Source organism: Otolemur garnettii, unplaced genomic scaffold (genome assembly GCF_000181295.1).
Source record: "Otolemur garnettii isolate 467f Iridium unplaced genomic scaffold, OtoGar3 scaffold00110, whole genome shotgun sequence".
NCBI lineage: Eukaryota > Metazoa > Chordata > Mammalia > Primates > Galagidae > Otolemur > Otolemur garnettii.
In genome coordinates this window covers 2,279,092-2,306,904 of record NW_003852505.1, presented here as the reverse complement: position 1 = coordinate 2,306,904, position 27,813 = coordinate 2,279,092, and the positions used below count along the sequence as shown (strand labels likewise).

The window sequence follows — 27,813 nt, the reverse complement described above, 5'->3', positions numbered from 1 at the left end:
CTGTTTTATATGCATAATTAACTCACCAATCCTCCCAACAAACCCAACAAGGTAGGCACTATCATTGTATTCATGTTACAGATAAGGAAACTGGGATATAGAAACGTTAAGTATCTTGCCCAAAGTCAAATGTGATCCGAGGCTGGAGCCAGTATATGAATCCAGGCAGCTGGACTTCAAGAGCCACACTCATATAAAACAAGTATAATATATACTGTGGAGTATGGCTTGTTAGGCAGCAAAACTCCCTCATCCTGGGAGGTGCATTCCAGGAACAACCCCCAACTGCTTCTCCTTCCTTCCTAAAACAACAATAGTCCTTTCTCCTTGCTCTCTCTGCCAGAAGTCACATAGCTTCTGTATATTTTCCTTTCTTCTGCCTAAAAGCACACAGCCTTCTTTCCCTAAAGTTAATCTTTACCCCCCGTACCGAAGATTCACATCCTTGAGGAAGATTCACAGTCCTTAAGGATACCGTTTATGATAAAACTCTTTTTACTTATCCAGTTACTTCCACTTAGCCTTGTAAAATGAAAATATTCCCACTCGCTTTCCTGGCTGATTTGCAACATTGTTAATATGAGCAACCTTGTTTAGGTAATAATAAAGCTTTTTATTAATACCTAATAAAGCTGTTCCATCCTGGCTGCAGTCATCAGCTGCATCAGACCTCCGGATCTGATCTCTTTGTCTTTCATTTAATCTATGTCTCTTGTGTGACTTATTTTCTCAATTCCCCACCATTCCCACTCAGGTTCGCTTACTCTTCGAGCTGGTTTGCAAAAACATACTACTTATCTAACAAAAGATTCACTTTGGGGTTCTTTTATACCGTATGAGGCAGCCACTCATATGGTAAACTAAGCACGAGAAGATCTCTGGTCCCTACACATGCTCATGTTCGTGGGCTGGCTAAACATCATAAACTAGGCCTCCCCATCTCCTGGGAGCACCCCAAAGTTAAACAGAAATCTCTCTCCATCCAATCACCTTTATTCACATGGCTCCTTACTTACCCTTTGACGGGATCTCCAAGGCACATGCCAAATTGTCTTGTTCCTGTCTCAATGCATCTGCGAATCATCAGGCGGTAACAAGGCTCAAATATGTGTAAGGGACACGGAACGGTGGGGTAGGCCATGGTACACACAAAAATAGGCACGTTCTTATTTAAGCTGTCAGGAAGAATAAATAACATGGATCTCAAAACAATGGGGCAGAACACAGAAAGGTTGGTTAAACTTCCCCATGTGGTACCCGCCCTGCCAGTCAGGAAAGACAAAGAGACATCAAGTTTTGATGGCTGGTAGAAAAATACTGAAATACAACTGATACTGTAGGCTGAGATCCATCATCTGGTACAGAGGTTAGCTTACGGTCTAAGAGATTAAAATTGGCATTCCACACATTCCAACTTGGCTGAAGAAATTCTCTAGTGCCTTAACATCATGGGTGATAGCTATGCCTCATATTTTTATTTTTCTATCATGCTCTCCACGCAAAATGATCTCCTCAGATGTCTTGCTGCAAGTGTGGGGAAGGGCGCTGATGGTGTAAGCGGACTCAGTTATGCAGAGGGGTGGTAGAAAATTCTCTGCAAGGTCCCCGTGGGCATCTCACATTTGCAAAGCCCCCCAGAAAATCTGCATAGCAGGCCCAGCTGGAAGGAGGGAGCAAAAGACAAGCAAGAATAACTTAGCTCAGTGATGCTTCAACAATCTTATGCATCAGAATCATGGGCGGGGGGCTCTGAAATCTAGACAACTGGGACATGATGCCCCAGAGCCCGGGAGTCTGCCTTCCAACAAGTATCCCACAGGTTTAGACACATGGCCTTATTGGGGAACTGCCAGCCAGGCCTGTAGTTTCTATCTATTTATTTTTCTAGTATATCCAGTGCAGGAACATCTGAACCTACACCTACCAAGAGATATGAGACCAAATGCCCAAATCTCAAAAGAGTTAACTTTAGGATTCCTTTCACTAGAAAGCCCCTCAGTATATTCCAGTGTTTGTTAATAACACCTTAAGTGAGATTTGAGAAGGGGGATGGAGAGGCTACGTGCTAACTTACAGATCGGAAATAAAGATAAAGATAAAGATGCCCTGAGCAGTTCTAATATCCATGAATAAGAAAAAAAAGACTGCTAGGTTCTGAGGAAAACATATCATAACGTGATAAGCACATTCAAACAAACTGGTGGCAGAGTTTAGAAATGGTCTGGATCGAGTGGCCATAAAAACCATAACGGTTTTTTGCTATCAGGAACCTCACCTCTGAAATGTTGTGAGGATTCTACTGGGGATAGGAGAAGGGAAGGGCAGCAACGAGAGAGACTGAAATTAGTGAGTGATCGCCTCCTGCTTTTTCTGCCACGTGAGCTGCTCTCCTAGCCAGACAGAGAGCCGGGAGCTTCACTTATGTCTCCATCCCTGCCCTTTAGCACTCACGCTACCTGTGCAAGGCAGAGGAAGCGTTTGCTAACAGGTATTAGTGCTAATACCATGTTAAGTGTTTTTTACTATGCACGAGTTCACATGCTCTTCATAAGAAGTCTATAAGGTAAGAAATAATATTACCCTTAAGCTACAAATAAGGAAACTGAGGCCCAGAAAGGTTAAGTGACTTGCTTAGGGTCACAAAGGATACTCACTTTGAGGCAGAACTGGGTCTTATGCCCAGGTCTGGCTGACACCCAAGTTCTTAACCTCACAGCACCTCCTTATGCATTTGAAGATGGCCTTCCAGAAATTTCGTAAGTTCTCATTATTAAGCTCTTCCAATTTAATTCTGCAGGGCCACCCTGCTACTAGAGCCCAGATGTAACCTGGTCAGCAGCGGTCTGGCTCATGCTGCCTCAGGGGTGTGTGCCTGTAAACGTTTAACAACTAGGTTGTGGTGGGGGGGATCCGTGGTGTGTAGCATTTGCCAATTTCCATAGCATAAATACTCTCATTTCTTGCCATGACCAATTTCAAGCTACCAACATGACCTTACTGAATGAAGAGCCAGGAAGAAATGTGTGCATTCAGCTGTCATGAGCTGGTATGAGTGAAACTGAAAAGAGAAGCATGAATATACATACTTAGAAAGTTCTTCCATTTCTTCTTCATAAAGCCTCCTTCGTTCTTTGAGTTCTTCTGGCAGGAATTTAGCTATTAGCTCTTCCATTATTACATTTTTGCTGTATTTTCTTGATGCCAAGCACTATGTGGTGAACAAGACAATTACAGAATACGCAGCCATCAGAAAAATACAAAACATTTGTGATATAATCAGTAGAATAGTCAAATACCCACATATTAATTTGGACTCAAATTAACGGCTGATATTACCACAATATATGTATTCTCTGGATGCTAGAGCTTAGTTTGGAAAAAAACCACATGCAATTGAGTATCTTCATTAGAAAAAGTATTTTAACAATGGGGGAAAACCTTCACTGGAACCTTTATTAAAAAATGGCTTTCCTAAACACTGGAATTGAGAAAATGTTCTTATCGAGAGAAGGAGTAAATCATTTTCTTTCCATTTTCTGGTTATTCTTTTTGTCAGATCACAGAAATGGTTTCCATCTGGGATATAGTGAAAGTCAGGTGTCAAAAGGTTCAGGGAACTAAAAAGTAATTTTCACTCTTTGATCCTTTCCTGCCCTGCCCCACCTTCATCCAACTTCAATGCTTGACTTCTCTTCGCATTTTTTTCTCTTCTAACTTTAGTTTTTAAAAACCACAAACAACTAGATACTGGTGATTTGTTTGTCTATTTGCTGCCTAGATATCACTGAGATTACATCATAGGACATGATTTTAGAACCAGGCTCAGGATAAATTGTCACTACTATTCTCCTGCCAAACATCCCTACCCTATGCATATCCAGGCATCTGTTAAGTAGTGGGTATTTAACCTGTGGGTCGATGTGAACCAAACGAAGGATGTTAAAACATCTGGAGAGAATTGCTTGCTATGGAAACTACTCCACATACCCAGCAGGGGGAGCTCCTGAGTATAAAACTGTTGGCTTCACAAACCACAATCTTGGTCCCTTCCCAGTATGGGCTGTGTGAACATGACTGGAATATTTATCTCTCTTTAAAACAGTGTAACTATGACCCTGTGTGAATACATAGCGATAGAGAAGAATATCTTCTGGTCCTTAAAACCAGGACCCCACAGCATCTGCCTCCAGGATATCTTTTCAGTCCCTGCTATTGCCTGGCTATAAGAAAATCAACTGTGTTGCCCCATCCCAGTCTTAGGGGACAAGCAGTGACTCAGGAGGTAGCCAATCCAAGGAGGTGACTCCTCTGCTGATGCTAAAACAAAATCCCAGGAAGGGCACACATTAAAATGTTAACAGTGGTTTTCTCTAGGTGCTGAGAATATGGGCAGATTTTTCTTCTTTCTGCTTATCTGAGTTTGGTAGTGTTGGCACAACACAAATATAGTATTTGAGTACAAGGACCATGGGCTTCTCACCACAATCAGGCCAGCAAATATCACCCCTTTATCTAGGTAAAAGTATAACATTGACCCCCGCATCCTGATACACAACCTTAGGACTACCCTTGATGATTATTTCATTCCATTATCTTAATTTAAATGTTGGGACGATGGGAAAGCTCCACGTGTGACTTCTCTGGATTACGTTCACCTAGAGATAGTCTTGCATCTCCAACCTGTCCCTAGGAATGACAGGGATCAAGGAACATTAATATCAATTATAAAATGTGGCACACAAATCTTCGAGGGAGGAAAACCAAGACAGATTCCTGGGTCTTCTTTTGTCCAAGGAAATTCCATCAGGTCCACTTGAAAAATGAAGGTGGGAGTTTGTGAGATTGATTTTAGCAAACCCAGAAGCCCCAGAGATTTTCCAGTAGCCAAGTATCTGCTAATAAGTACAGTGGCTCATGAGGAGTTGGACAAGAACCACATTAAAGGTCCGTAAGGTTCTTATGGGGCCCTGGGAGTTGATCTCTTCAAACCATGGAACAAACATTGATGATAAGGGAACATGAGACCAAGCCCAGAGAGGACAAAAGATTCACCCAAGATTACAGTGCCATCAGATGGGATTAGAACCAGGACCCTTGTTGATCATCTACTTAATAATTTTTTCCCACAAATTAAAAAGCTAGATATTGCTTCATTTTTCTGAAGGACTATGTGGAGAGAGGAAGGGGGCTATAAGAGAGAAGAAACAGATGGTCTCAGGAATAATTTGTCCTAGTTCAGTGCAGTGGCTTGGAATACAATTAAACACTGTCTTAGTACCCAGTTACAAATAAGTTACCCGAACCAAAAAAGAAACATCGGTTTACCTGTGAAAGACCATCTTTGCACAATGGACACTTTGCGTTGTGATCTAGGCATCTTTCAAGGCATTTTAAGCAAAAGGTGTGTCCACAAGGTGTTGTAACTGGCTCAAAGAATAACCTGAAATTTAGGAATTAAAATGGAAGAACAATGTAATAAGGCCAAAGATAAAAGAGCTACCCAAGTTAAGGTCTTACAACATTATTTGAAAAATTCTAGGGGGAGAGAGAGTTCTTTTAATCACTACTGTTATACTTCAGACAAGCATTTTCTTCTTATTTCTGAGCTGGATTTAAATAATGTATTTATTAAAGTTCAGGACATAGCTAGATTATTTTGTAACATTAGTTCTAGTTAATCTCTTCTGGGCATCCAGACATTTTCCCCATCTAGTCCAAGAAAAATAGAGATTAATGCCCAGAGGGTTTCTAAATAAATTCTATTCTAAAAATATTTAGCCAACCTGTTCACCTGAGGATATGTAAACACACAGAAAGATACATACAACCACATTCAGACATTTACCTGTTTAAGCACTTTACATCATATTACCATTGGAAAAACTTGGTTTGTTTGCTAACCTCTATTCCACTTCTCACCTAAGCAATGTTTACCACATGAAGGATCTTGAAATTGCCTCTCTAACAAACATAGAACTGCCTTTTATATAGATGGATGATTTTCCTAGTGGTAGTAGAGTAATATCATTAATGTGCTTACTGATATAGAGCAGATAGATATGAATATATATTGACCCATGTACATTCATATACTTCAATTAGATCCTACTTTAATTACTTTGGGAGAGCAGAATATTTTCAAAGCAATCTGGGGATCCTTTTTGAAAGCTGTTCTGTTCCTTCAGAGATTCATGGATTTACTTTGCTTAAGGAAAGGCTCACCTGCAGCAGGGTCAGCGGACGCAGCTGAAGATGACGGCTGGGAAGTGGGACTTGGGCTCACCAGGGAACGAGTATAGAAAGGAAAAGACGCCAGACCAACCTATTTTGACCTCACAAAGAGTGTTCAGTTGAGAGGAAGAAGTTGCCAGCTGCACGGCTCCCTCGTGTGGCCAGGAGGTGCACACGCACCCTGGCTGTCGCTGCCCCGCGGAGCAGAAGCGAAACGTCAGAGCTTGAAAGTACTTTCGAGGAAACTGAATCCACTAGCTAGAATGAAAGTGAGGTCCAGAGGGGCGCGAAGTCGCTTGTCTAAGTAGGTACACAGCCAACTGGTGACAAATGAAAGTCTAGCCAACTTTCATACGGGCCTTTTCTGTTAGAACAATGATTCCCCCGAGTCTTGCGGCACATCTGAATCACCTGAGATCTTTAAACCACTTTCTTGCTGAATAATTGACTACAACATGCTGAACAGACTTAAAATGAGCTTTGACATATGTACACACCCATGAAACCATCACTACAATTAAGATAGGGAACATACTCACTGCTCCCAAATGTTTCTTCATGCTTTTAAAAAAAAATTTTATTAAATCATAACTGTGTACAATTATGGGGTACAATGTGCTGATTTGATATACAATGTGGAATGCTTAAATCTGACTGATTAACATAACCATCATCTCACTTACTTATTTGTTGTGGTAAGACATTTATACTATACTCTTAGTAGTTTTGAAATATACCATTGCAGGCTTGATGCCGGTATCACAGTGGTTATGGCGCCAGCCACATACATCGAGGCTGGTGGGTTTGAACCCAGCCCGGGCCAGCTGAACAACAATGACAACTGCAACAAAAACAATAGCCGGGCGTTGTGGAGGGCACCTGTAGTCCCAGCTGTTTGGTAGGCTGAGGCAAGATAATTGCTTAAGCCCAAGAGCTGGAGGTTGCTATGAGCTGTGACCCCTTGGCACTCTACTGAGGGTGACATAGTAAAACTCTGTCTCAACAAAAAAAAAAAAAAGAAAGAAAGAAAGAAAGAAATGTGCCGTTGCATTATGCACAATAGATGAGGTCCCACCAAGTACCCTCGTTCCTCCCACGCCCTTCCCCCCCTTCTCTCTGGACTATAGTTGTGTTTTATCATTCATATGGATGTGTAGAGGATGATATATTGGTTTTATAATCGTATTGAGTAAAATGGGTACCTTTCCCCTCATTTTTATAAATCCTCCCTTCTGCCCCTCCCTATCGTCTGGGGAGCGTTTTAAAAAACTTCAGATCTTAATAACAGCACCTGCTGAAACAATCTGATATTGAGACCCCAAATTAAATATACTGGAGTCTCAAAAGGGGGGAATGAGAGAGGGTACCTGAGAAAGGTGAGGTCTAGGTGAACAGGTCTTCTCAAGGAGACCACAAGGATACACCTGCGGGGTCCTCTCCATAGTGACTCAGCTCTTGGGAATTTGTAAACTTAGCTTCCTGGAACTTGGAAATTTCCAAGTTCTGTGAAATCCTGTAGTTCTATAGGGGCTAGAATAGCATCTCCCACTTGATTCAAACTGGCCCATGAGAAGGGTATCTGTGGGGTGAAACTTTTTGACTGTCCATAAAAAGGGAACGATCAAGCCAGTCAGGGAGTGTGGCCATTTGGAATTCTTCTAAGCTCTTGGCCAGTAAACAAGCCCTCTTATAAAAAAAAAAATACTTCTGAGGCAGCATCTGTGGCTCAAAGGAGTAGGGTTCCGGCCCCATATGCTGGAGGTGGTGGGTTCAAACCCACCCCTGGCCAAAAACTGCAAAAAAAAACGTACTTCCGATGCTGGTCGCACTTGCAGATTCAGGATACTAGGTCAGGCCAAGCATCAGGATATTTTAACAACCCCCACCCCCATCAATATCCCTGGGGTGGTTCTAATGGACAGTCAAGCTGAGAATCACTGTATTACACAATCCTACTGATCTCTGCCTCTGAGAACCTTCTGTAGTGGTCTTCAAACATAATTACCAGAGTCACTTCGGAGCTTTAAAAACATACACACAGAGAAGCTCCACTGGGTAAAGTTCACCATTCAACAGGCCAAGGGGAAGGGCAGAAATTTTATATTTTTAACAACTCAATGAAGATCTGGAGTAGGAGATAGACTTTTCATGTATTCACTATTTTTTTCTTACTTTTTGAACTTTATGATTCTCTTTAAAAAGTAATTTCTTTAGCAGACAACCAGTTTTAATTATTAAATTGACCAAAACATACATTTAAAATAAAAATCTCATGATGGAGGTCCTAACCAGGGCACTAAGGCAAGAAAAAGAAATATGAGCACTGGAAAGGACAAAACTCAATTTGTCATTATTCACGAATGGTATGAGTGTGAGGTTAGAAAGTTGAAAAGAACACACAGAGTGATTATTAGAATTAATAAGAATTAGAATTAGCAAAATTGCTACATAAATACACTACAGACAACCAGTATATGTGGCAGCAATAAACATCGGAAAATACATTTTTTAAAAGAGGACACTTATAACTGCTTTTCAAAATCAACTACCCAGGAATAAATCTAACAAAAGAGGTGATAGACCTTTACTGGAAGAAACTATAAACACCTCACTGAGAGAAATTAAAGACTTAAATGAGTCCCCCCCAAATCCTAATAAATTACTTCATTTGTTTATGTTTGTGGAACTTGAAAAATTGATTTCTAAACTTTATAAGAAAAGGCAAAAGGCCAAGACCAAGACACATCTGAAGAGCAACGATGTAGGAGGACTTACTCTAACTGACATCAGAATTTATTATAAAGCTACAGTGATTAACACTTAATGACTAGCACAAGGACAAACAGACCTATGTGTGGAAAAGAATAGAAAGCCTGGAAATAGACCCAGACCTGGATTCTTGATTTATGACAAATGTGGCACTTCAAAGGGGAAGGGAGAAAGATTCCCAATACATAAATATCATTCTCAATAAATGCTGTTAGGATAGTTGGCTAGATAGGGGGAAATGAAATCAGACTATCTCTCACCCCATTCACAAAAATCAATTCCATGTAGGCTGTCAAAATGTGAAAAGCAAAGCAATAAAGTTTTCAGAAGACAAAATAGAAAAATATCTTTATGACTTCAAGGTAAAAAAAAATTATTAAACATGACACAAGGGAACAATAAACTATAAATGAAAAGACTAATTTAAAAAAGAACTTTTAGGCCAGGTATGGTGGCTCACTCCTGTAATCCTAGCACTCTGGGAGGGCAAGGAGGGTGGATCACCTGAGCTCAAGAGTTCCAGACTAGCCTGAGCAAGAGGGAGACCCTCTATACTAAAAAGAGAAAAACTAGCCAGGCATTGGGCAGTGCCTGTGGCTCAAAGGAGGAGGGCACCAGCACCATATACCGGAGGTAGTGGGTTCAAACTCGGCCCCAGCAAAAAAAAAAAAAACTAGCCAGGCATTGTGGTGGGTGCCTGTAGTCTCAGCTATTTGTCAGGCAGAAGACTGCTTGAGCCCACGAGTTTGAGATTGCTGTGAGCTATGACGACACTGTGACACTCTCTATGCAGGGTGACAAAGTGAGACTCTGTCTCAAAAAAAAAAAAAAAAGAAGAAGAACTTTTAAGTTCATCAAAAGATGCCATTAAAAGAGCAAAAAGGCAAGCCACAGAGAAGAAAATATTTGCAACACATGACTAACAAATGACTTGCATCCAGAACATACATATAGCTCCTTCAAGTCAGAAAGAAAGACAGAAAGAAGAACCCACTAGAAAATGGGCAAATGTGTATATGCACCAGCATGTGTAAACAATGTTCATAGCAATATTGTCCATAATATCTCCTACAGAAACAACCCAAACATCCATCTATAATAACATTGATAAATAAATTGTGGTGGAGTCATATAATAGGGTACTAAACAATAAAAAAATGAACACACTTCATCTACATGCAATAACATGGACAAATCTTAATACTGACTAAAAGAAATCAGACTGAAAGAATAAATTCGGGGTAATTCAATTCATACAAAGCTTTTTTTTTTTTTTTTGACAGAGTCTTCTCTGTTGCTCTGGATAGAGTGCAGTTGCATCATCATAGCTCACAAAAACCTCAAACTCTTGGGCTCGAACAGTCCTCCTGCCTCAGCCTCTCAAGGAGCTGGGACTCCAGGTGCAAACCATGATGCTCGGCTATTTTTCTCTATTTTTAATGGAGATGGGATCTTGATCTTGCTCAGGCTGCTCTTCAACTCCTGAGCTCAAGAATCTTCCCGCTTCAGCCTCCCAAAGTGCTAAGGTTATAGTCATGAGCCACCACACCTGGCCTACAAAGTCTTTTTGTTGTTGTTGTTGTTAAATCATAACTGTATACATGGATGCATTTATGTGGTACAATGTGCTGATTTTATATACAATTTGGAATAGATTACACCATTTAGAGATGCAGGCATAGCTGGAAAATCCCCTGGTTTTAGGGGTGCAAAGAGTAGTCCTGATTGGGAAGGGGCATATGGGCATCTTCTGAAGTCCTGGCAATGTTTGATTTCCTGAGCTTAGAAGGGTTACTTAAGTATTCCTTCACAATATTTTTTTTAAGAGAACACACCTTGTATGCACTTTTCACTGTGTGTATTTCACAATTTAAAATGGTTTTCAAATGTGTGATTTGGGAACCACTGTTGTGATCTAATTATCAGAGCAACCAAACCAGAATATATCATTTCCTGGATAACTTGAGTCCTAAGAATGATTGTTATATGTTATTTGATGGTGGCAATGATGAAGATGATTGATGAATGTGTGTCTGCAAGTAATATACAAAACTATTTTTTCTTGAGAATGTCACAGTTGGACCTATTGTTCATTTGAGAATGTAACCCATCTAAAATAAAGATATAACTGGATGATTAATTGCAATAAATACTGACATTCAGTGAGTGGATGAAGGAAACACACACAAAAGGACACAGCAATCTCTTAACAAGAGCTATGATTAAAATGCCCCTGCCTGGGTGGCAGCAAACAAAACTGTGGCCACAGATGCTGCATAATTATTGCTTTGAAATAGTTCAAGGTTCAGATGCTTAGAATATATCACTTTTCAATACTCAATTCCTTTCTATATTTAGGGCTACTCTGCTACTCTGCAACGAGCTGTATAAAGTGACTGGGAGGGGATGGAATCTCTTTCTCTTGCTGTATTTCCGGTTCGTGCCATAATTTACTTTAGATATTAATGGGTGGTCATTATGATTTGCTCCATTTTACTGTTGAGGAAATCAAAACTCAAACAGGTTAAATAACTTGCCCAAGGTCACACAGCTGGCTGGAAATAGAAGGGCCTTGGGATCTGAAACCAGATCTGACTTCCACGCTCACCTTCCTTTTCTACTCTATTTCATAGCAATGACTATGTTTCCTCATCTCAAATAGACATCGTCCATCTACACGTAGATGCACATACGCACATACATTTGTCCCTTTCTCACTGTCTTTCTCTATTTGAGAGAGAGAGAGAGACTAGAATTCCTCTCCCTTTTATTTGCCACTTTAGGTAACAATTTCAGAAAACACTTCTTCAAAAAAAAAAAAAAAAGGAAAAAGAAAACACGTCTTTAGGGGAAGCATTTATACATCAGAACGGGGCCAGATTTTCTCACAAGAAAGTATTTTATATTGTTACGGTGATGGAGTAAACAATAGTAATAATAAGTGCTTTCAGTTAGATGTCAGCTCGGATAAAATGTTTGGCTTGTCTGGAAATAGCTATCTTTTCCCACCAGTTACATCCTTGTATTGTGTTTTTTGCTATCAGATTAGAGCAAAGAGGGAATAATAAGGAGGGGAGAAAAAGGGGAGGGAGGGAGGGAGAAGGAGGGAATGAAGGAAGGAGGGAGGGCGAAAGAGAATCAGAATGAACTGACTCCTTAATACCCAGCTACTCGAGCAGGTAAAACTAAGATAAATATAAAATTTCTTGTTTCAACTGACAAAGAGGTCACTGGGCCATTAGGTAACTGGTTCAAATATCAAACATTCTTGCTTCACATCTCAAAATATCCTTGTCACCCCAAAGGTGCTGCCCTATAGCATCTGCTGTAGTGGTGGCCCCCAATAGCTAGGGTACCCATACCAGGTAAATAGGGAGGATTTTCAGCTATTAAGGATAAAGGGGCAGAGATCTGAGGTGTTGGAGTTAGGGGGTCACTTTCCTCAGCAGGGGACTCCCAATCCAGCAAGAGAGACCTGGAGATTGAAAAGGTCCTCATTAACACACCTTCCAACTACCGTTCCGTTTGTTCTTTCCACCCTTTTTCCTGTGGAACTTAAAATCTGCTCCTAATTTTCTCCCTGGAACCAGAATATATAAATGCACACTCCAACTTGTCTTTCTACCCATACAGCAGCATGGGACGATTTCATTCTAGCAACGTGCACGAGTGGTACGTATGTCTAGTTTCATGACTCAGTGTATTGTCTGGGGCTGTCTTTACTCTTACACTCTCTCCCCCAGAGACACAGAAGGGTAATCAGAGAACCTAATATTCCTGACAACAATAAAAAGAAGAAAAATGAGAGGTGGAAACAGGAACTGTCTCAAAACTATAACAACTCAATCGAAAACTTGTGTATGAAATAGCTTCTGTCAATGTCTGACAGACAAACGCTGTTGGAAGGGGAACTACACGTTTTTGACCGAGGGCTTCAGTTTTAAGAGCCTCAAGATCAAAAATGCATTCTAGATGGCCAGATTTCTTATCACCATAAACCAGTGAGACTCCAGCCATAACTTAGCAGCCTATACCATAGCCACTCCAGGCAAAGGTGAAGTTTTGTTTTGAAGTCTTACTTAAAAACGGGGGAGAGGGGCAGGATAAGGGAAATAATGGCTTTTAAACTCAGAGTGAACCAAATGGAAGGGGGCCTTATCCTCTTGTTTATTTCTTGGACCAAATGTGAACCCTTCTTCAAAGCCCCCCTTGAGATCAGGGACAAACAAGATGAAAGGGAGAAAGCAGAGGAAGAGGAACAAAAGAACGTAAACCTCAGGATCCTTCACCCCGCAGATGAAACACAAACAGGATGAGTTTCTATGTTTCATTTCCGGTCCCTGGATGTTAGGGGGAGTGGTAAGTAGGATAAATGGAACAAAGACCTAGTGTCTCTGAGCAAGTGAAATCAAGTCTCTGCTGTAGCTCCCACCATGGGCAGAGAGCCAGGGTGGTGGCCCATTTCTCCGTCTGGCAAAAGGGTTTAGCTCCTACCTTGACTTTGACATGACCCACCTGCCACTCTGTTGTGAGGGTGTAGAGGAAACAGGGAATTGCAGTACAGCCCCTCCCACCCTATCCCAAACAAAGCCCTGATGGCACACAAAAGGCTTGCTTTGAGTGAGTCTACATTCCTATCAGGTCAGCCCAAGCTTATGAGCAAATCTGATAACTATAATTTTTTTTAGAGAAATTAAAATCTACATTTCAGATAACAGAAGCCTTACTCATTCTTATTCCTCTGACAAGAAAAGCCATTCGGAATACAAATGTATGTGATCGGTATGAGGAGCATATGTGCTTGTAAAGGGCAAGAAAACATCTGAGAAGTCTCTGCTGGCTGGACCCCACTGTGCGGTGTACCAAAAGGCTTTTCTTGACATCTTGTCTCTTGGGTCAACCATCTTAACAATTTTTATGCAAATATCTCAGCCTCCTTTTAATGCTCTTTTGGAAAATAGACATGTTTAAGAATCTGCTGTAGACCTTGCCCTGGAAACACACACACACACATACACACACAGAGTTCAGGATATTCATAGATCTAAAGGAATCCATACATAGAACCTCCTCACGGGTTCACAGACCCGAAGTTAAGAAACCTCTGGTCTGGGAGGAAATAGTATTTATTGAGCAGTCACTATATGGCAGGCACTATTCTAAGTGTTCAGTAGACTTTCTCAATAAATCATAATAACCCTATGGGGGAGGGATTGCGGATCTCCATTTTACTGATGATAAAACACTGTTGGAGAATGTCACCTGTTCCTGGTCAAACAGCCAGTAAATGACAGAGCCAGAGTTCTTTTTTTTTTTTTTGAGACAGAGCCTCAAGCTGTCCCCCTGGGTAGAGTGCCGTGGCATCACAGCTCACAGCAACCTCCAACTCCTGGGCTCAAGGGAGTCTCCTGCCTCCGCCTCCCAAGTAGCTGGGACTACAGGCACCCGCCACAACGCCCGGCTATTTTTTGGTTGCAGCCGTCATTGTTGTTTGGCAGGTCCGGGCTGGGGATTCGAACCCGCCACCTTAGGTGTACGTGGCTGGCGCCTTATGAGCTATAGGCGCCGAGCCAGAGCCAGAGTTCAAAACCTGGCTTTACACCTCTCCTCTTAGCCACTAAGTCACAGACATGAAATGAAACAAATGAAAGTAGTTTACAAATTTTTCATATGGTCACACACACCCTAATCATAGCATCTTTTTCTAGGAGTGGGGGGAAGGGGATGTGGATAATTTGCCTCTCCTGAGATCTGAGAAAGTAGAGATGATGCGGCACTTTTACTTGAAGGGGAAACTCGTGGCCAAGTATCTCATGCCCACTACTAACTTCAATTCAACACAAAACAAAAGCTAGGCAGGCCTTCTACTCGGCTTCTAAAGAATAGGCTTGTGATATTGACATTAGCCCTTATGCTTTGAGTTCTTGAGCTAGTAATTGAGATTAGTTCCAGGGTCACACATTTAAATACTTAAATAAGGGCCAGGAAAGTTATGCAAATGTGAGATACAGGCTGGTATATGGCAGTGAGGGTGAGGCTTGGCCAACCCAGAGAAAGCATGTCCTGTATGGAGACATTCACATTTAATAAAAACAAACTTCATGCGGGCCAAACAAAAGACATATTCAGCCTGCAGGCCAACTGTTTGTGATCTCTAAGGAGATCATTCCCTTCCCACTCTCCAGGTATTTCCAAATCTGGAGTCAGGAATTCAGGGTATGTAGTCTGTGGGCTGCAGACACAAGCCTGCCCAATCAACAGTAGTGATTTCCATTTCATTAGAGCCATGCTTTCATGTGCCAACCAACTGAGCAGTAGGTCACTAGCAGAACAGTTCAGACACCGGAGAGTAGAAAACATCAAGCAGTTAAGTGACAGTACACATCACATACCTCATACATAGGGCGCATTCAAGGTCAGATGCATCGAAAGATACAACTGGAATACTGAGAACAGGTTTGGCCTCCTGGTCAGCGGGAGGACCTGTGATTTAGAGAGCAATAAGTCAGAGTTGGACCAACCTTGGTGTCATAGACGGTACTTCTGAGGCAAAAGAACCCAATTTATTCTTTTAATTTGCCACTCTCACCACCTCCCAGAGAGTTGAGTTAGTGGCCACCTGAGCCATTAAGAACGAGATGCCTTGAAGTTGGCTCTCAGAGGTTTCCAGCAGCTCTCAGAGAAAGAAAAGCCCAAGTCAGGGAATGTCCAGGAAGCCTGTGGACTTCATTCAAATGTGACAGACACCTCCATCAACAGCAGAGGCAGCAGCAACTCCACAGACTGAGCCAGGTTTTCAAAGCTCAGGCTCGATCTTGGCCCTGCTAACCTGTCTCAGAAAGGCACTGAGCTGTGGCTGCAGCTGCTCTGATGCCTACCTATGGGGACACGACTGGGAACGTGCAGGGTGAGGCCTGACCTCACTTCCTTCATTCCACATTCCTAGAATGGGGCCAAGGGTAGTGACAGGTTAGTCTGGAAGGAAGTGGCACTTTGATCAATATGGGATGTCATTACTTGATACTATGCTTCACCTGATGCCTTGGCTTTCCATTATAACTAATATCGAGCACTAACAGTGTGCCAGGCCCATGCATGATCGCACAGAAACCTCACACTAACTCCTGAGGTCTGATAGCTAGTAGGTGCCAGAGCTGGGTCACATACCCTGAGCCTAAAAAGCCCCCAAGTAGAGTGTAAGTAACTTGCATATACATTGGTAAGCCCAGGTATCTCATCCGAGCTATGTTCTCCCTGGGTAGAGGCAGTACCTTGCTTGGAGGCTTTATTAGGCACCTCCATGTCTTCTCGGGGTTCAGTTTGGCCATGTTTCCTTTTCTTTTCCTGGCATTTGCCGGTCTTGATAGAGGCAGCTTCTGGAGAGGCGGCATCCTCCCTTTCCTCCTCTCCTTCCTGGCCTTCCGTGTTGTCTTGTGCACCATCCACCTCTGCTTTAGCAGGGTCTATAGGGCTGCTGTCATCTTCCCTGGCTGCAGCTTCCTCTTGACTAGAACACTGTGGGAGCTCCTGATTTTCCTGGACGAAGAAAGGCCCAAATATCAGAACTGACTTGGGACCAATACTGTCCTCTGCTATTCCTCCCCAGAGGGAACGAAGAGAAAACTATATAGCCCAGATCCCACCCCAGATCACTTAGTGACACAGCTCAATCAGGGGGCAGACATAAGGCGCATTTCCTATCTCCTGTCCACACAGCATCGGCAACAAAGGCATGCCCAGCTTGGGAGAAGTTAGGAAACTTCCCTAGGCAAGGACAGAAAAGTGTCTAGGGGGAGAGGTGCCTTGGGCAATGGCAAAAAGAGGGACTGCAAGGGGTAGCACCAGTCCCCTCCTATCCAGATTATTCCCTAGTAACCGGTTAAGGGAAACCAAGGCATGCAATGAGGGTAGATCCTGTCACTCAATTCTTCTTCTCATCCTCACTGCCATCAGGAGCCACCTGCAATTGCCCCACCTCAGCTCCAGAAGGACTTTTGGTAGGGCTTTGGCACAGGTCGTTCACAGGCCTGCCAAGTCACCTTGTGCTCCAGAGGTATAAGTTACCTTTGTCAAATAAATGAGGGACAAACTATTCCTTTTACGAGATTTTGGATGAAAAATCTGAAAAAGACAAAATCATTTGGGAAAAAAAAAATTTCAATCCTGTCTCTAGCCTTTTAAAGAATTTTTCCCCCCCCGGGAGAGAGATATTTGAAAATGGATCCAGAGATAAATCCAATGACGTATTTCTGCGAATTGACCTAAAGAACTCCTCTATATCTACACCCAGAGTCCACAGATCAAAATGTTCACCTTGTTGTTTACCCCCAAATCCTATCCCCCCAAATTGGTAGACAGATGAAAAAGGGGAGCATACAACTGGGAGAAAACAATGAGGTGAGGAGAAAATGGATGTGAGTTTTCTGTCTCTAACCTGGGGAGTTGGGGTTTTCTCCAGCGCTACACCAATACTACAACCGTGACTTTTCATGAGCCCAGGGCAATGTCCACACGGGAACACACAGCTTTGTAAAGCAAAATTTGAGTGAAAATCCAATCCCTGTTCCCCCGCTGGCTGACACTGGAAAGTGTCAGATTGTTTTTTCCCATTTCAGATTAGGCTGCAATTAGAAGTCACTCCGGGCACTTTGGTTCAGTATTAGCATTCTCAATACTGTAATAGTGATCTCAAACGATCACTGAAATCACTAGAGGTGCTCTGACTTCAGGAGATCATCTAAGCTCTGCCTTTTAAAAAACATTCAGCCATTACTATACTTTATTCCTTCTCCAGGGTGGTGGAAGCTGGGAAAATATGAGTGTCCAGGGTTTACATGCAGAGGAAAAATATGGGGTGCAAATGGAGAGGAAACTGCTCCCCACAGGTGCCCAGGCATTCAGTGCTAAACTCCACACTCAAGGGTGAACCTCTGAGCCCCAAATACTCTCTGCCGGGAAAGCCAGGGCCTGAAGCCCATCTCTCTGTGTTCTGTTCCCTTGTTTTCAAAGAAAGGCAGAAATACCTATCTCCCTCCCGAGAGTGCCATCTCAACATTTTCCCCAACACCTCTTGCCTCTTATCTGCAGCACATATGTATTAGAAACTTATGTATAAGACATAGTGCAGGAATATGAAATCACCTCCATTCAGGGATCAAATGGAGCTGCCTTTGCACGAGGATCTGTGCTGGTGCTGAAAGGCCAGCAGCTTGAACGAACAAAAAGCCAGAGAGGAGAAGTTGTCAGGCCCTCTTCCCAGGCTCCGACCCAAAGCCTATAAACCCATCTAAATTGTGTGGTCCAGGGGCAGTGGGCCAATTCCTTTCTAGTTCTATTCCTTTCTAATCTCTCTCAACTAGATGTGACTAAGAACTAGAAATAAGATAAATGTAATACATAAACTTCTGAACCATGCCTGAAATACATAACTTTTTTTTTTTTTTTGCAGTTTTTGGCCGGGGCCGGGTTTGAACCCGCCACCTCCAGTATATGGGGCCGGCACTCTACTCCTTTGAGCCACAGGCACCGCCCAATACCTAACTTTATCTTTACAAAGTAACATTCTTAGCAAAGAATACAACCACTAGTGACTCCGTTTCTTCTTTCTCAGGAGCCAAAGTAGGAGAAGTAACGTGGGGCTCACTCCCCACGTTTGCCCACAAAACAGCCAAACGAAGCGTCCCGAGCGAGCCGAGTGAGTTGAATTTTACCTGTGACAACTCTGGTAGATTATGCTTGGTGCCTTCAGTAGCCATTGACTCTACGTGTTCCTTTAATCTAGGGTGAGGTGCCAACAGCTTCAGGATATCGGGAGAATGTTCGTGAGACTCCCCCGAGACTGATGGTGAAAAGAAACTAAGAAGAAGCTGTGACATAAAACAGAAGACTTCACTACTTAAGTTTCTACAGGTGCTCAGGTGAAGGGGAGGGGGGCAGGAGGGGGCAGGGGCACAGCTTGCAGGGCCAAACTCCGGGGAGGATGCCTTGGACCAGCATCCCGCGATACGCCAGGGCAGGGGTCCTCACTTCAATATGCATCAGAATCACCAGGGAGCTTACGGAAAAATCACTGGGCGGTTCCTAACTCCCACTTCCATGTCCCTCCCCTAAGTCTGAAGTATGGCCCGGGAATCTGGATTTTGAGATTTTCTTTTCTTTTTTCTTTCTTTCTTTTTTTTTTTTTTTTGCAGTTTTTGGCCAGGGCTGGGTTCGAACCCGCCACGTCTTGCATATGAGGCTGGTGCCCCACTGCTTTGAGCCACAGGCACCGCCCCAGGAATCTGGATTTTGAGAAGGCACTACACACACATGCCTTTGTCACCTAGCCAAGGTCAAGAGCCACTACTCTGGGGCTGCCATTCCACAGAGATATCTACAGTGGGATTTAAAAATCCATCTAGGAGGAAAGAGACAGAGAGGTGAAGTCAGGAGAGAGACCTCAGTTGGGAAACCTGGGGTGTCCATAACACCCCAGTGGGTAGAAGTCTACAAATGTCTCCTAGGTTCCTCACTGTTTCTTTTCTCTGCCTGCTCATTTTGCTTTCTCTTCCCCCCACCGTCAGTCACCCTTGGATCTTTAACCCCTTCAGAGCAGGGAACCTGAGCACTAGTGTTAGGAACAGCAGAAACCAAACGTCTTCCCTCTTCTCCCAGCCTCACCTCCCCCATTTCGGCCTTCACTTCCCAGAGAATGTTAGGTTAAGTTCAAGTACTGGGGGCAGGCAGATTCTGATCTATTGCTGGTTTCCCTTGCAATTGGACAAGCTGGGAGGGTTGAGTAAAAAGAACCAAAAAGGATGGGGGTGGGGGGGTCAAACATGTGCAGATTTGCGTTCTAGAGCAGACTTCACCATTAGCTGTCCACTTCCTTGCTTCAATTTTCCCCAGTGCCAGCAGGGATTATGAATATGTGGGGCGTGTGTGTGTAGCATAACATGTAATAGAAGACAGGTCACTTAGCTTCTAAAACATGCTCAAGTGTTTACCACCGGACAGCCCCTACAGAGTTTGGAGACCCACTGAAGGATTCTCTAACCGTGGTTCAGGGGACATAAGTCAGGGTATTCGTTCACCAGTGGAATTTGACAGAACACCAAGCTCCAGTTTGATTTATTCTCTGGCTGGCCTCCAGCAGTGTCTTCGTGACATTCCCTCAGATGCCAGCACTTGCCATGTAGCCAAACCCTGCTCAGCCTTCAAAGCCCTGCGCAAGTGCCGCCTTCCCTTACTATTCCAGTGTCCCTGCTCTCTCCTGTCCTTTCATGTTCTCTGCTGCACCACAATATAGCATCTTACATGACACCATCTTATGTTATCTTGAAACTGCGCCACAAATGTAAGGCTTTCTCTCTGGCCAGATGGCCAGCTTCTAGAAGGGACATAACAGAGATGCTCCATAAACACTCATGACACCAGATGGAATTGAATTAAGACACTTATCCATCTTGGGGCCCAGGGAGAGGCCTAGCATTCAGACCCAAAGTCCTCAGATAGATCCCTGTGTTTCCTGTCAGCTCTAGGAAACCTACTTTCCAGGTATGAGTTGGCATAGAAGTGAGACGGGGGAGGTGCTCACAGTGCCTGGGGCCATCAGAAACACCTTTCAGAGGTCTCTCCTCCACAGGAGCCCCACTGAGTGGCCCAATAGGACCAACCCACTTCTGAGATAGCCTCCATGGAATTCTCCCCAAAAGAGGATGACACGTCCAGTGGCAGCTACACAGCATCCCAAGGTACAAGAATGAAAAGGCAAAGGGTGGCAGGAGGGAGAAGGAAACCAAGGGGAGAAATCAAAGAAAATAAAGCAGAAATAACAGCAGCACTTTCCTTCCTTGCTTTACTGCCTAAGAGCTCTAGGCCATCTCAGTAGCTTTGGAAAACAAAAGTTGGGGTCAACTCTCAATGAGAGTAATCATTCCACAGAATTGAAAGTCAATTTCACTTCAATGTCAGCCTTAGAAAGGCCCAAAAAGGCCCAAAGGAAAAAAAAAAATAGAATCTGAGATAAAAATAAGCATTTTGTCAAAATCACTGGCTTGTGAGTGCTAAGGCAGGTTGTTAATGGCAAGTGAACCTGGACCATCTGTGTCAAATCTTTAACCCTGAAATTGGAATGATCAATAAATAAGCACAACTGAGGTCTCTCAGTGTTCTTAAATGGCTGCCATAACCTCATCACACTTAGTGGAAATAATATGCCTCTAAATTCTCATGCTAGCTTCAGAATGCCATAACACCAATCATGGGCATATGCTCGCTTGAATTGCCTGGTATTCATATTAACAAATCCAAGATTATAAGTAAGCTCCTTGGAGACTGAGACTATGGCCTATGCCTCTTTGGGAGTCCTGAGCTTTGCAAAACATCTTGCCATATCTTGTTAGGCCTTTGGGGAAATGACAACCGCTAGTCTATAAAAGTGCCCTGGAAAGAGAGGTTGACCCAACTGATGATTCCAGAACTTCTCAGGCCAAATGGGAAACGCACAAACAGGAGTAAAGAAACCATTCATCCTTTGGCCAGGGACCTGACCCCATCCGCCAGCCTTTGCACATTCTGTCCTTAAAATCAAAGTTTTTCTAATGGCCTTTGTTCATTCCATAACTAGATAATTCCATTGCTACTTTTGACTCAGCCCCACCAGTGAGTGCTGAGACCCTGGACATGGCCTCCTGGGACAGTAGGATGGTAGAGAAATTAAGACCAGGCTTTGGAAGAGAGAGTTTAGTTTGAATGCTTTCCTACCAATCATTAGCTGCATGATCTCAGGAAAGTAACCTGTTTCATCTACACATGGGGAGGGTTGAAATTATATCCTCCACACAAAGTACCTAGCACAGGGCCTGATACAGAGGAAATTGTCAACAAATGTTAGCTAATCTTCTTTTTATTACTACATATTACTATTACTCATACCATGGACTACACTTGAGATGTGAGGAAGGATCCACAGCTTGGAGCAATTCTGCCCGACCCAGGCTCTTCTCAAGCACACCTTGTCCACATACTCAAACCAGTTCAATGCAACTTCTCAGAAAGGAAATCCTCTGTGAGAGACACAAAATCCAGAGCCCTCTTTCTCCTAGTTCATAGATTTTACTAAAGATTCCTTTTTAGAGCCTTCAGAAACCAGATACATCTCTTGTTCACTTTTTCATCCACTGCTCCAGCAAACCAAACTGGGAAAGAAGCCTTGGGGCCTGGTGACAAATAAGAGGCTGGAGCACAAGAAGAGTGGAGATGACTGTTAGCACCCAACTTCCCAACTTCCCGGCCAACTCGCCAGACACCAGGAGGGAAAATTGCAAAACAATGAACAACAAAGCCCGCAAATTGAGGATGTGCGAACTCTCACTCCTGTGCTCAGTATTTCATGCACTCTTTATTTTGGTTAACAATCACATTCTCCTGGGATGTGAATGACTGTTTGGATTATATTAGATTAACAGTCACTGACTTGCATTTGTGAAATGGCACATTTTATTGCTAACAAAGGAGCTCTGTGTATGGCAGGGGAGGTGGGACCACCAATATCCCTTCCCAGGAGCTGGCTGCCCAGCACAGTAACACTGTGATTCAGCCAAAGAAAAGGTATACAACTGTAGGCAGCCACACGCCCCAGATCAATAGCCAGAATCTCCTCAATGAGCCTCAATTCCCATGTTAACTTACTTGGTTTGAGTTTTTATTCCACTGATAACTCAGACCCTGAGTCAAAGAACCAAGAACATTCCTCACAGGCTCCTGCAAAAACACAGGGAACTGCCCGATCTGATTATACCCACCAGGAGGATGGTGTTGCTGAGCAATAAATTAGCACTTGTGTCTCCCTCTCCATCTCTTCTACCCAGGGACTCACCCCACTCAGGACCCCAAATGCCAGGGAAGGCAGCACCTTCATTTCCATCCCTAGAGAAGACAGGGAGGTGAGGGTCCATTAGGCAGATGGACCTACTGTCTTTTCAACTCACCCTTTGGGCTTCAGATCGTGCTCTTTTGTTCTTTCCATCAAGGGACACACAATAGAGAAACTCCCTCAGTGCTTCCTCCACCTTGCCTAGGGTGGCTAATGCTTGGGCTTTTCTAAAGTGTGCCTGGAAGAAAACAGTAGCATTCAGCCTCATTCGTTCACCATATTAAGGGTGCTACTATTAATAACAATCATTAGTTGCTGAGCACTATTGCATGAAATGTTTTAAAAAGGACGCTTTATCTACAGCCATAAAATGTGAGCAACCATTCTGAATTCCTTTTATTTATTTATTTATTTATTTATTTTTTTGAGACAGAGCCTCAAGCTGTCCCCCTGGGTAGAGTGCGATGGCATCACAGCTCACAGCAACCTCCAACTCCTGGGCTCAAGCGAGTCTCCTGCCTCCACCTCCCAAGTAGCTGGGACTACAGGCGCCCACCACAATGCCTGGCCATTTTTTTTGGTTGCAGCCATCATTGTTGTTTGGCGGGCCCGGGCTGGGGATTCGAACCCGCCACCGTAGGTGTATGTGGCTGGCGTCTTAGCCGCTTGAGCGAGCCTATTTATTTATTTATTTATTTTTAGAGACAGAGTCTCACTTTGTCACCCTCGGTAGGGTGCCATGGTGTCACAGCTCACAGCTCTTGGGCTTAGGCGATTGCCTCAGCCTCCTGAGTAGCTGGGACTACAGGTGCCCGCCACAATGCCTGGCTATTTTTTTGTTGTTGTTGCAGTTTAGCCAGGGCTGGGTTTGAACTCGCCGCCCTCAGTATATGGGGCCAGTGCCCTACTCACTGAGCTACAGGCGCTGCCCTTCTGAATTCCTTTTAAAGAGGACAAAACTGAAACCCCAAAATTAACATGCCCAAAGTAACACAGCTGGTAAATTGTGGAATCAGAGTGTGAACCCGGGACTGACTGAGAGCAAAGCCCGTATTCTTAACCTCTGTACCATGCTACCTTGTCTCTGCCTTGCCAATGTATGGAGGCACCACCAAATTTAGAGACAACCCCCAAGAACCACATACCTGAAAGGCAGTACTGATGCCTTCCTTTGAATCAGTGTGTTAGAGACCTGGTCCTCAGTGGTTTGAGTGAGTATCTAAACGTACTTACTGATCATTGTTCAGAAGGGGGCAAGAGAAGGGACATGACCTCTCCAAAACCTCAAAGGTAGTTAGTAGCAAAGCTAGAACTAGAACTGTGGTGCTAGGACTTCCAGAATCTCCTTCCCCACAAAGCAGACTGCCCTTCTGAGGGTGAAGCGGGAGTTGCGCAAATGTTTTCATTCCTGGAGGCTCAGTTCATTTCTGCTCCCTCACCATGTCTCTTAAAAGTATTATGAAGTTTATGGCCCCTCAGGGTTCAAGTCTAACTGTCTTCGAAGAGACATACTAGGTAGAGTGAGGGAACATCCTGGGGAAGAGGGAAGAAAATGAAAAAAGAAGGGGAAAAGGCTGTCTTGTGTGCTTTGGGACTGGTGGCCATTTGCAACTTGGCTTGGAGGACATTTCACTTGAATCATGTGGGCCACGTCTTAGTACCTGGCTCCCCACTCCCTTGCCTCCATGGCTGAGCCTAAGTCTACCTGAGTGAAAGAAATGATCCAGGTTGCAACTGCTGGGCACGCCCCTGCCTCTCCTCCTAACAGGACTCTGCAGGCCCCAGAGCCCTCAGACTGTGCTGAAGAAGCTGCCTTCTCAGACAGTGGTTGCTACTCCAAAACTCCTGGGATTCCATCCCCATGCTCCCATCTCCTTCTGGAGCCTAACTGTGGCTGATACATGGATGCTAATGTCTTCCTTGATGCTCCTCCAGCAGCGTTTAACAGGGTCTTCTGGAGAAAGGTTTGCATAACATCTCAGCACAGCTAGAGGGCATAAGTGTTGGGAGATTGACTGGAGAGGCTTCTGGGATCCCAATAATCATACCACATAGCAGCACCCAATATATTCTACCTTCTCAAGGCACCAGCTCATTCCACCTATAGCCAGCTGTACCATCTATAACAGTGGTTCTCAACCTGTGGGTCGTGACCCACAGGAAGAATGAAGGGTTGCGGCATTAGGACGGTTGAGAACCACAGACCTACCACTGAGCCCTGGCTGAATTAGCTGGAATAGGGCTGCCAGGTGAACCCCTTCCTTTGGGGCATTTCACATAAAAATGGTGGGAATTATGAAAATCATCCTATAAGTTGGTTCTGAAGTACAGTAGAGCCTCCATAGTTGACCACCGCCCTTCTTTGACCACCTCCTTAAGTGGACCTAATTTTCATAGACTGGACATGCACCAGATGTATGTATCAGTATAGTAGGCCTAGTTCCTTATGTTTAACCCCTGTGTACGTTGACCAGTTTGTTACAGTTCCTTGGGTAGCCAACTTACAGAGGTTCTACTGTATATGCATCAGTTCAAGTCTTCTCTCAACCCCTAAGACAAGTTCTCTTATCACTGCCCCTACCCCTTACCCCACCACTATGGAGAAATGAAACTCACGTTTAATTTATTTCCACCAACTCTTCCTTCACAGAGAAGTCACTTTTCCCATTTCATCCAAAATGCTCCATTCCTTCTCAGCCCTGCTATCAAGGCCCTACACCATAGGCTTGGAGTGGGAGTGGAAAAGAGTTGCAAGGAAATTCCTCTTACCCCCAGGTGGCTCTGACTTGCCTTCTCAGACAGTGGTTGCTACTCCAAAACTCCTGGGGTCCCATCCCCATGCTCCCATCTCCTTCTGGAGCCTAACTGTGGCTGATACATGTCGTGAGGCCTAAAATGCCCTTCCCTTCCCCCCCTCCCCGCCTGAAGCTCCCTTGGGTTAAGAAATTGGTGACTTGCATTAAACTGTAAATGTGTTCCTTGGGGAAAAGAACATACTGATCTATCATTACTCATGAAAACCTTCTCATGCGTTCACCTGACATTAATGACAGAATATATTATACTTTACCTGAAGTTCCTAATTCCTAAAAAATTCTGATAATCCAGTATTTGCATAAGCTTGCTCAAAAGTCATTAGGTGACAAAACCTGACCTAAACTGATGTGAAGTAAAATATTCGTCCCACTTACTGTGAACAGTCGGGTCATTTTTTACAGAAATAGTGTATTTGATTATGGAAGGCTATCCAGAGCTCATTGAAGATACTATCTTACACATGGTCTTTTCAAAATCTAAACCATTCTGGTCCCATGAGATTCAGTTAAGGGATCATGGACCTGAACCTGGACAAGTTTTCCCAGGAAGGCATCCTTGGGTTGTGCAGACAGCACATTACATCAAGACCCACAAACTTTATATAACTTGTAGAATGCCCTCTTGGCCATGTTCATCCTTGATCCTCACTGCAAACAAGGATATTTTTGGTTCAGCGAGTAAAGACACTTCCCCATGGTCACTTAGCTTGTAAGTATTATAGTATAGAACAGGCTTAAATTTAATCTTCTGAACAAAATATTGACATGTGGCTGAGGGCCAGTCCTGAGGCCAGGCAGCAATGCAGAAAGTGACACTTTGCATCCTGGCATCCTGAGAGACGCTGAGGCTGTCTTTCTTTCCACTCACCCATGTGACCTAAATGCTTGGGGATATCAGCAAGCCAACTGACTATATTAAGGACTTCAAATGGCACAACCATTGTGTGAGTATGAGGATCTCTTTAAAGAAAGCTGGCTATGCTCCCAAGGAGACTGGCTGTTAGTAGAAGTCCAAGAAAACAGGCCAGCAATTCTTCTCCCACCCTCCTCTTTCTAATGTTCCTGGAAAATGATGATGATGATGATGACTGTGATAGAAAACATATACAATGGTATGTGCCAGGCACTGTTCTAAGCACATTATATATATATTAGTTCATGTAATCCTGACAAAAACCCTTTCTAGCAGGTGCTTTGAATATCCCCATTTTACAGATCAAGAGATGAATCACTTAAGTGATAAGGCTACACAACTAGCAAAAGTAACAAGGCTGAGAAATAAACCCAGGCAGTCTGGCACTCTGCATTCTGCAGAGTCTCAAAGCCCAGGCTGCTCTGCAGGTCATCAGTTGAAGATTGAAATGGGGAAGAACCCAGGTCCCTTGAAGATCTGAGTCATCCTTTGCCAAGCCCCCCCCAACTCTTTTGCAAAGTCTTCTTCTTGCTCTGCTTGAGCTCAAGAGCCCCTACCCCCCTCCCCCACACACACACAGGGAGGCAGCCCTTCCTGCCAAATCCCTTCTACTGTCCAATTCCTTCCCATCTCTCCCATCCCACACTCACCTTAAAACCCTTTGGGCGGAGCTTACATGCTATTTCTGCATCATGTAGTGCGTCCTCATGAGACTCCAAGGTGAAATAAATTTGAGACCGGTTACTATAAAGCAGGTGGTCATTTGGAGCTGCCAAAATGAGAGCGAGAGGGAAAAAAACCCTTATTAATGGCTCCCAGTACAAACACGTGATGAGCCCTGAGAAAGGGTGGATCTTGAGCAAATAATAAGTTGTCTAGGACTTTTCTATGGAGCATCCAAAGGGCTTGGGTTCTTATTTACAGTCCTCATGGTGCCCAACCACTCTGGGTGGCACCTTCCCCAACCATGGGCCCTGTAGTATCAGCAGTACATTAGAGATTTTGACATAGAAGAATCCCCAGCACCCTGCTTCATAACTACACATGGCCTGTGCCTGGCAGACAGGTTTTGGAGTGAGGTATCACCAACAAGAAAATAGGCCAAGGAGGAAGGAGAAAGGTGACCAGAAGTGACCCCTAACTGGACCATCAGGAAGAGACAAATCAAGTTAGTCTTCTAGATTGCGATGACTGGTGACATTAGCAACATCTCTTTCTTTTTTTTTTTT

At 43.7% G+C, this 27,813-nt stretch overlaps 1 protein-coding gene across 3 annotated transcripts in view; it reads right to left on the bottom strand.

The window, feature by feature from the left end:
- Positions 1–27,813, bottom strand: part of LONRF3 (LON peptidase N-terminal domain and ring finger 3) — a 38,248-nt gene that overhangs the window by 6,895 nt on the left and 3,540 nt on the right. Inside the window, exons 2-9 of one of the 3 annotated variants that reach the window (XM_023517403.1) lie at positions 27,235–27,353; positions 22,971–23,093; positions 18,711–18,866; positions 16,272–16,536; positions 15,393–15,483; positions 5,326–5,440; positions 3,087–3,208; positions 1,017–1,175 (exon numbers count right to left, since the gene is read on the bottom strand). In XM_023517403.1, coding sequence (XP_023373171.1) covers positions 1,017–1,175; positions 3,087–3,208; positions 5,326–5,440; positions 15,393–15,483; positions 16,272–16,536; positions 18,711–18,866; positions 22,971–23,093; positions 27,235–27,353 — 1,150 coding nt within the window. The remainder of the gene's footprint in view (positions 1–1,016; positions 1,176–3,086; positions 3,209–5,325; positions 5,441–15,392; positions 15,484–16,271; positions 16,537–18,710; positions 18,867–22,970; positions 23,094–27,234; positions 27,354–27,813) is intronic. The other 2 variants (XM_003796990.3, XM_003796991.3) reach the window with 2 other exon arrangements.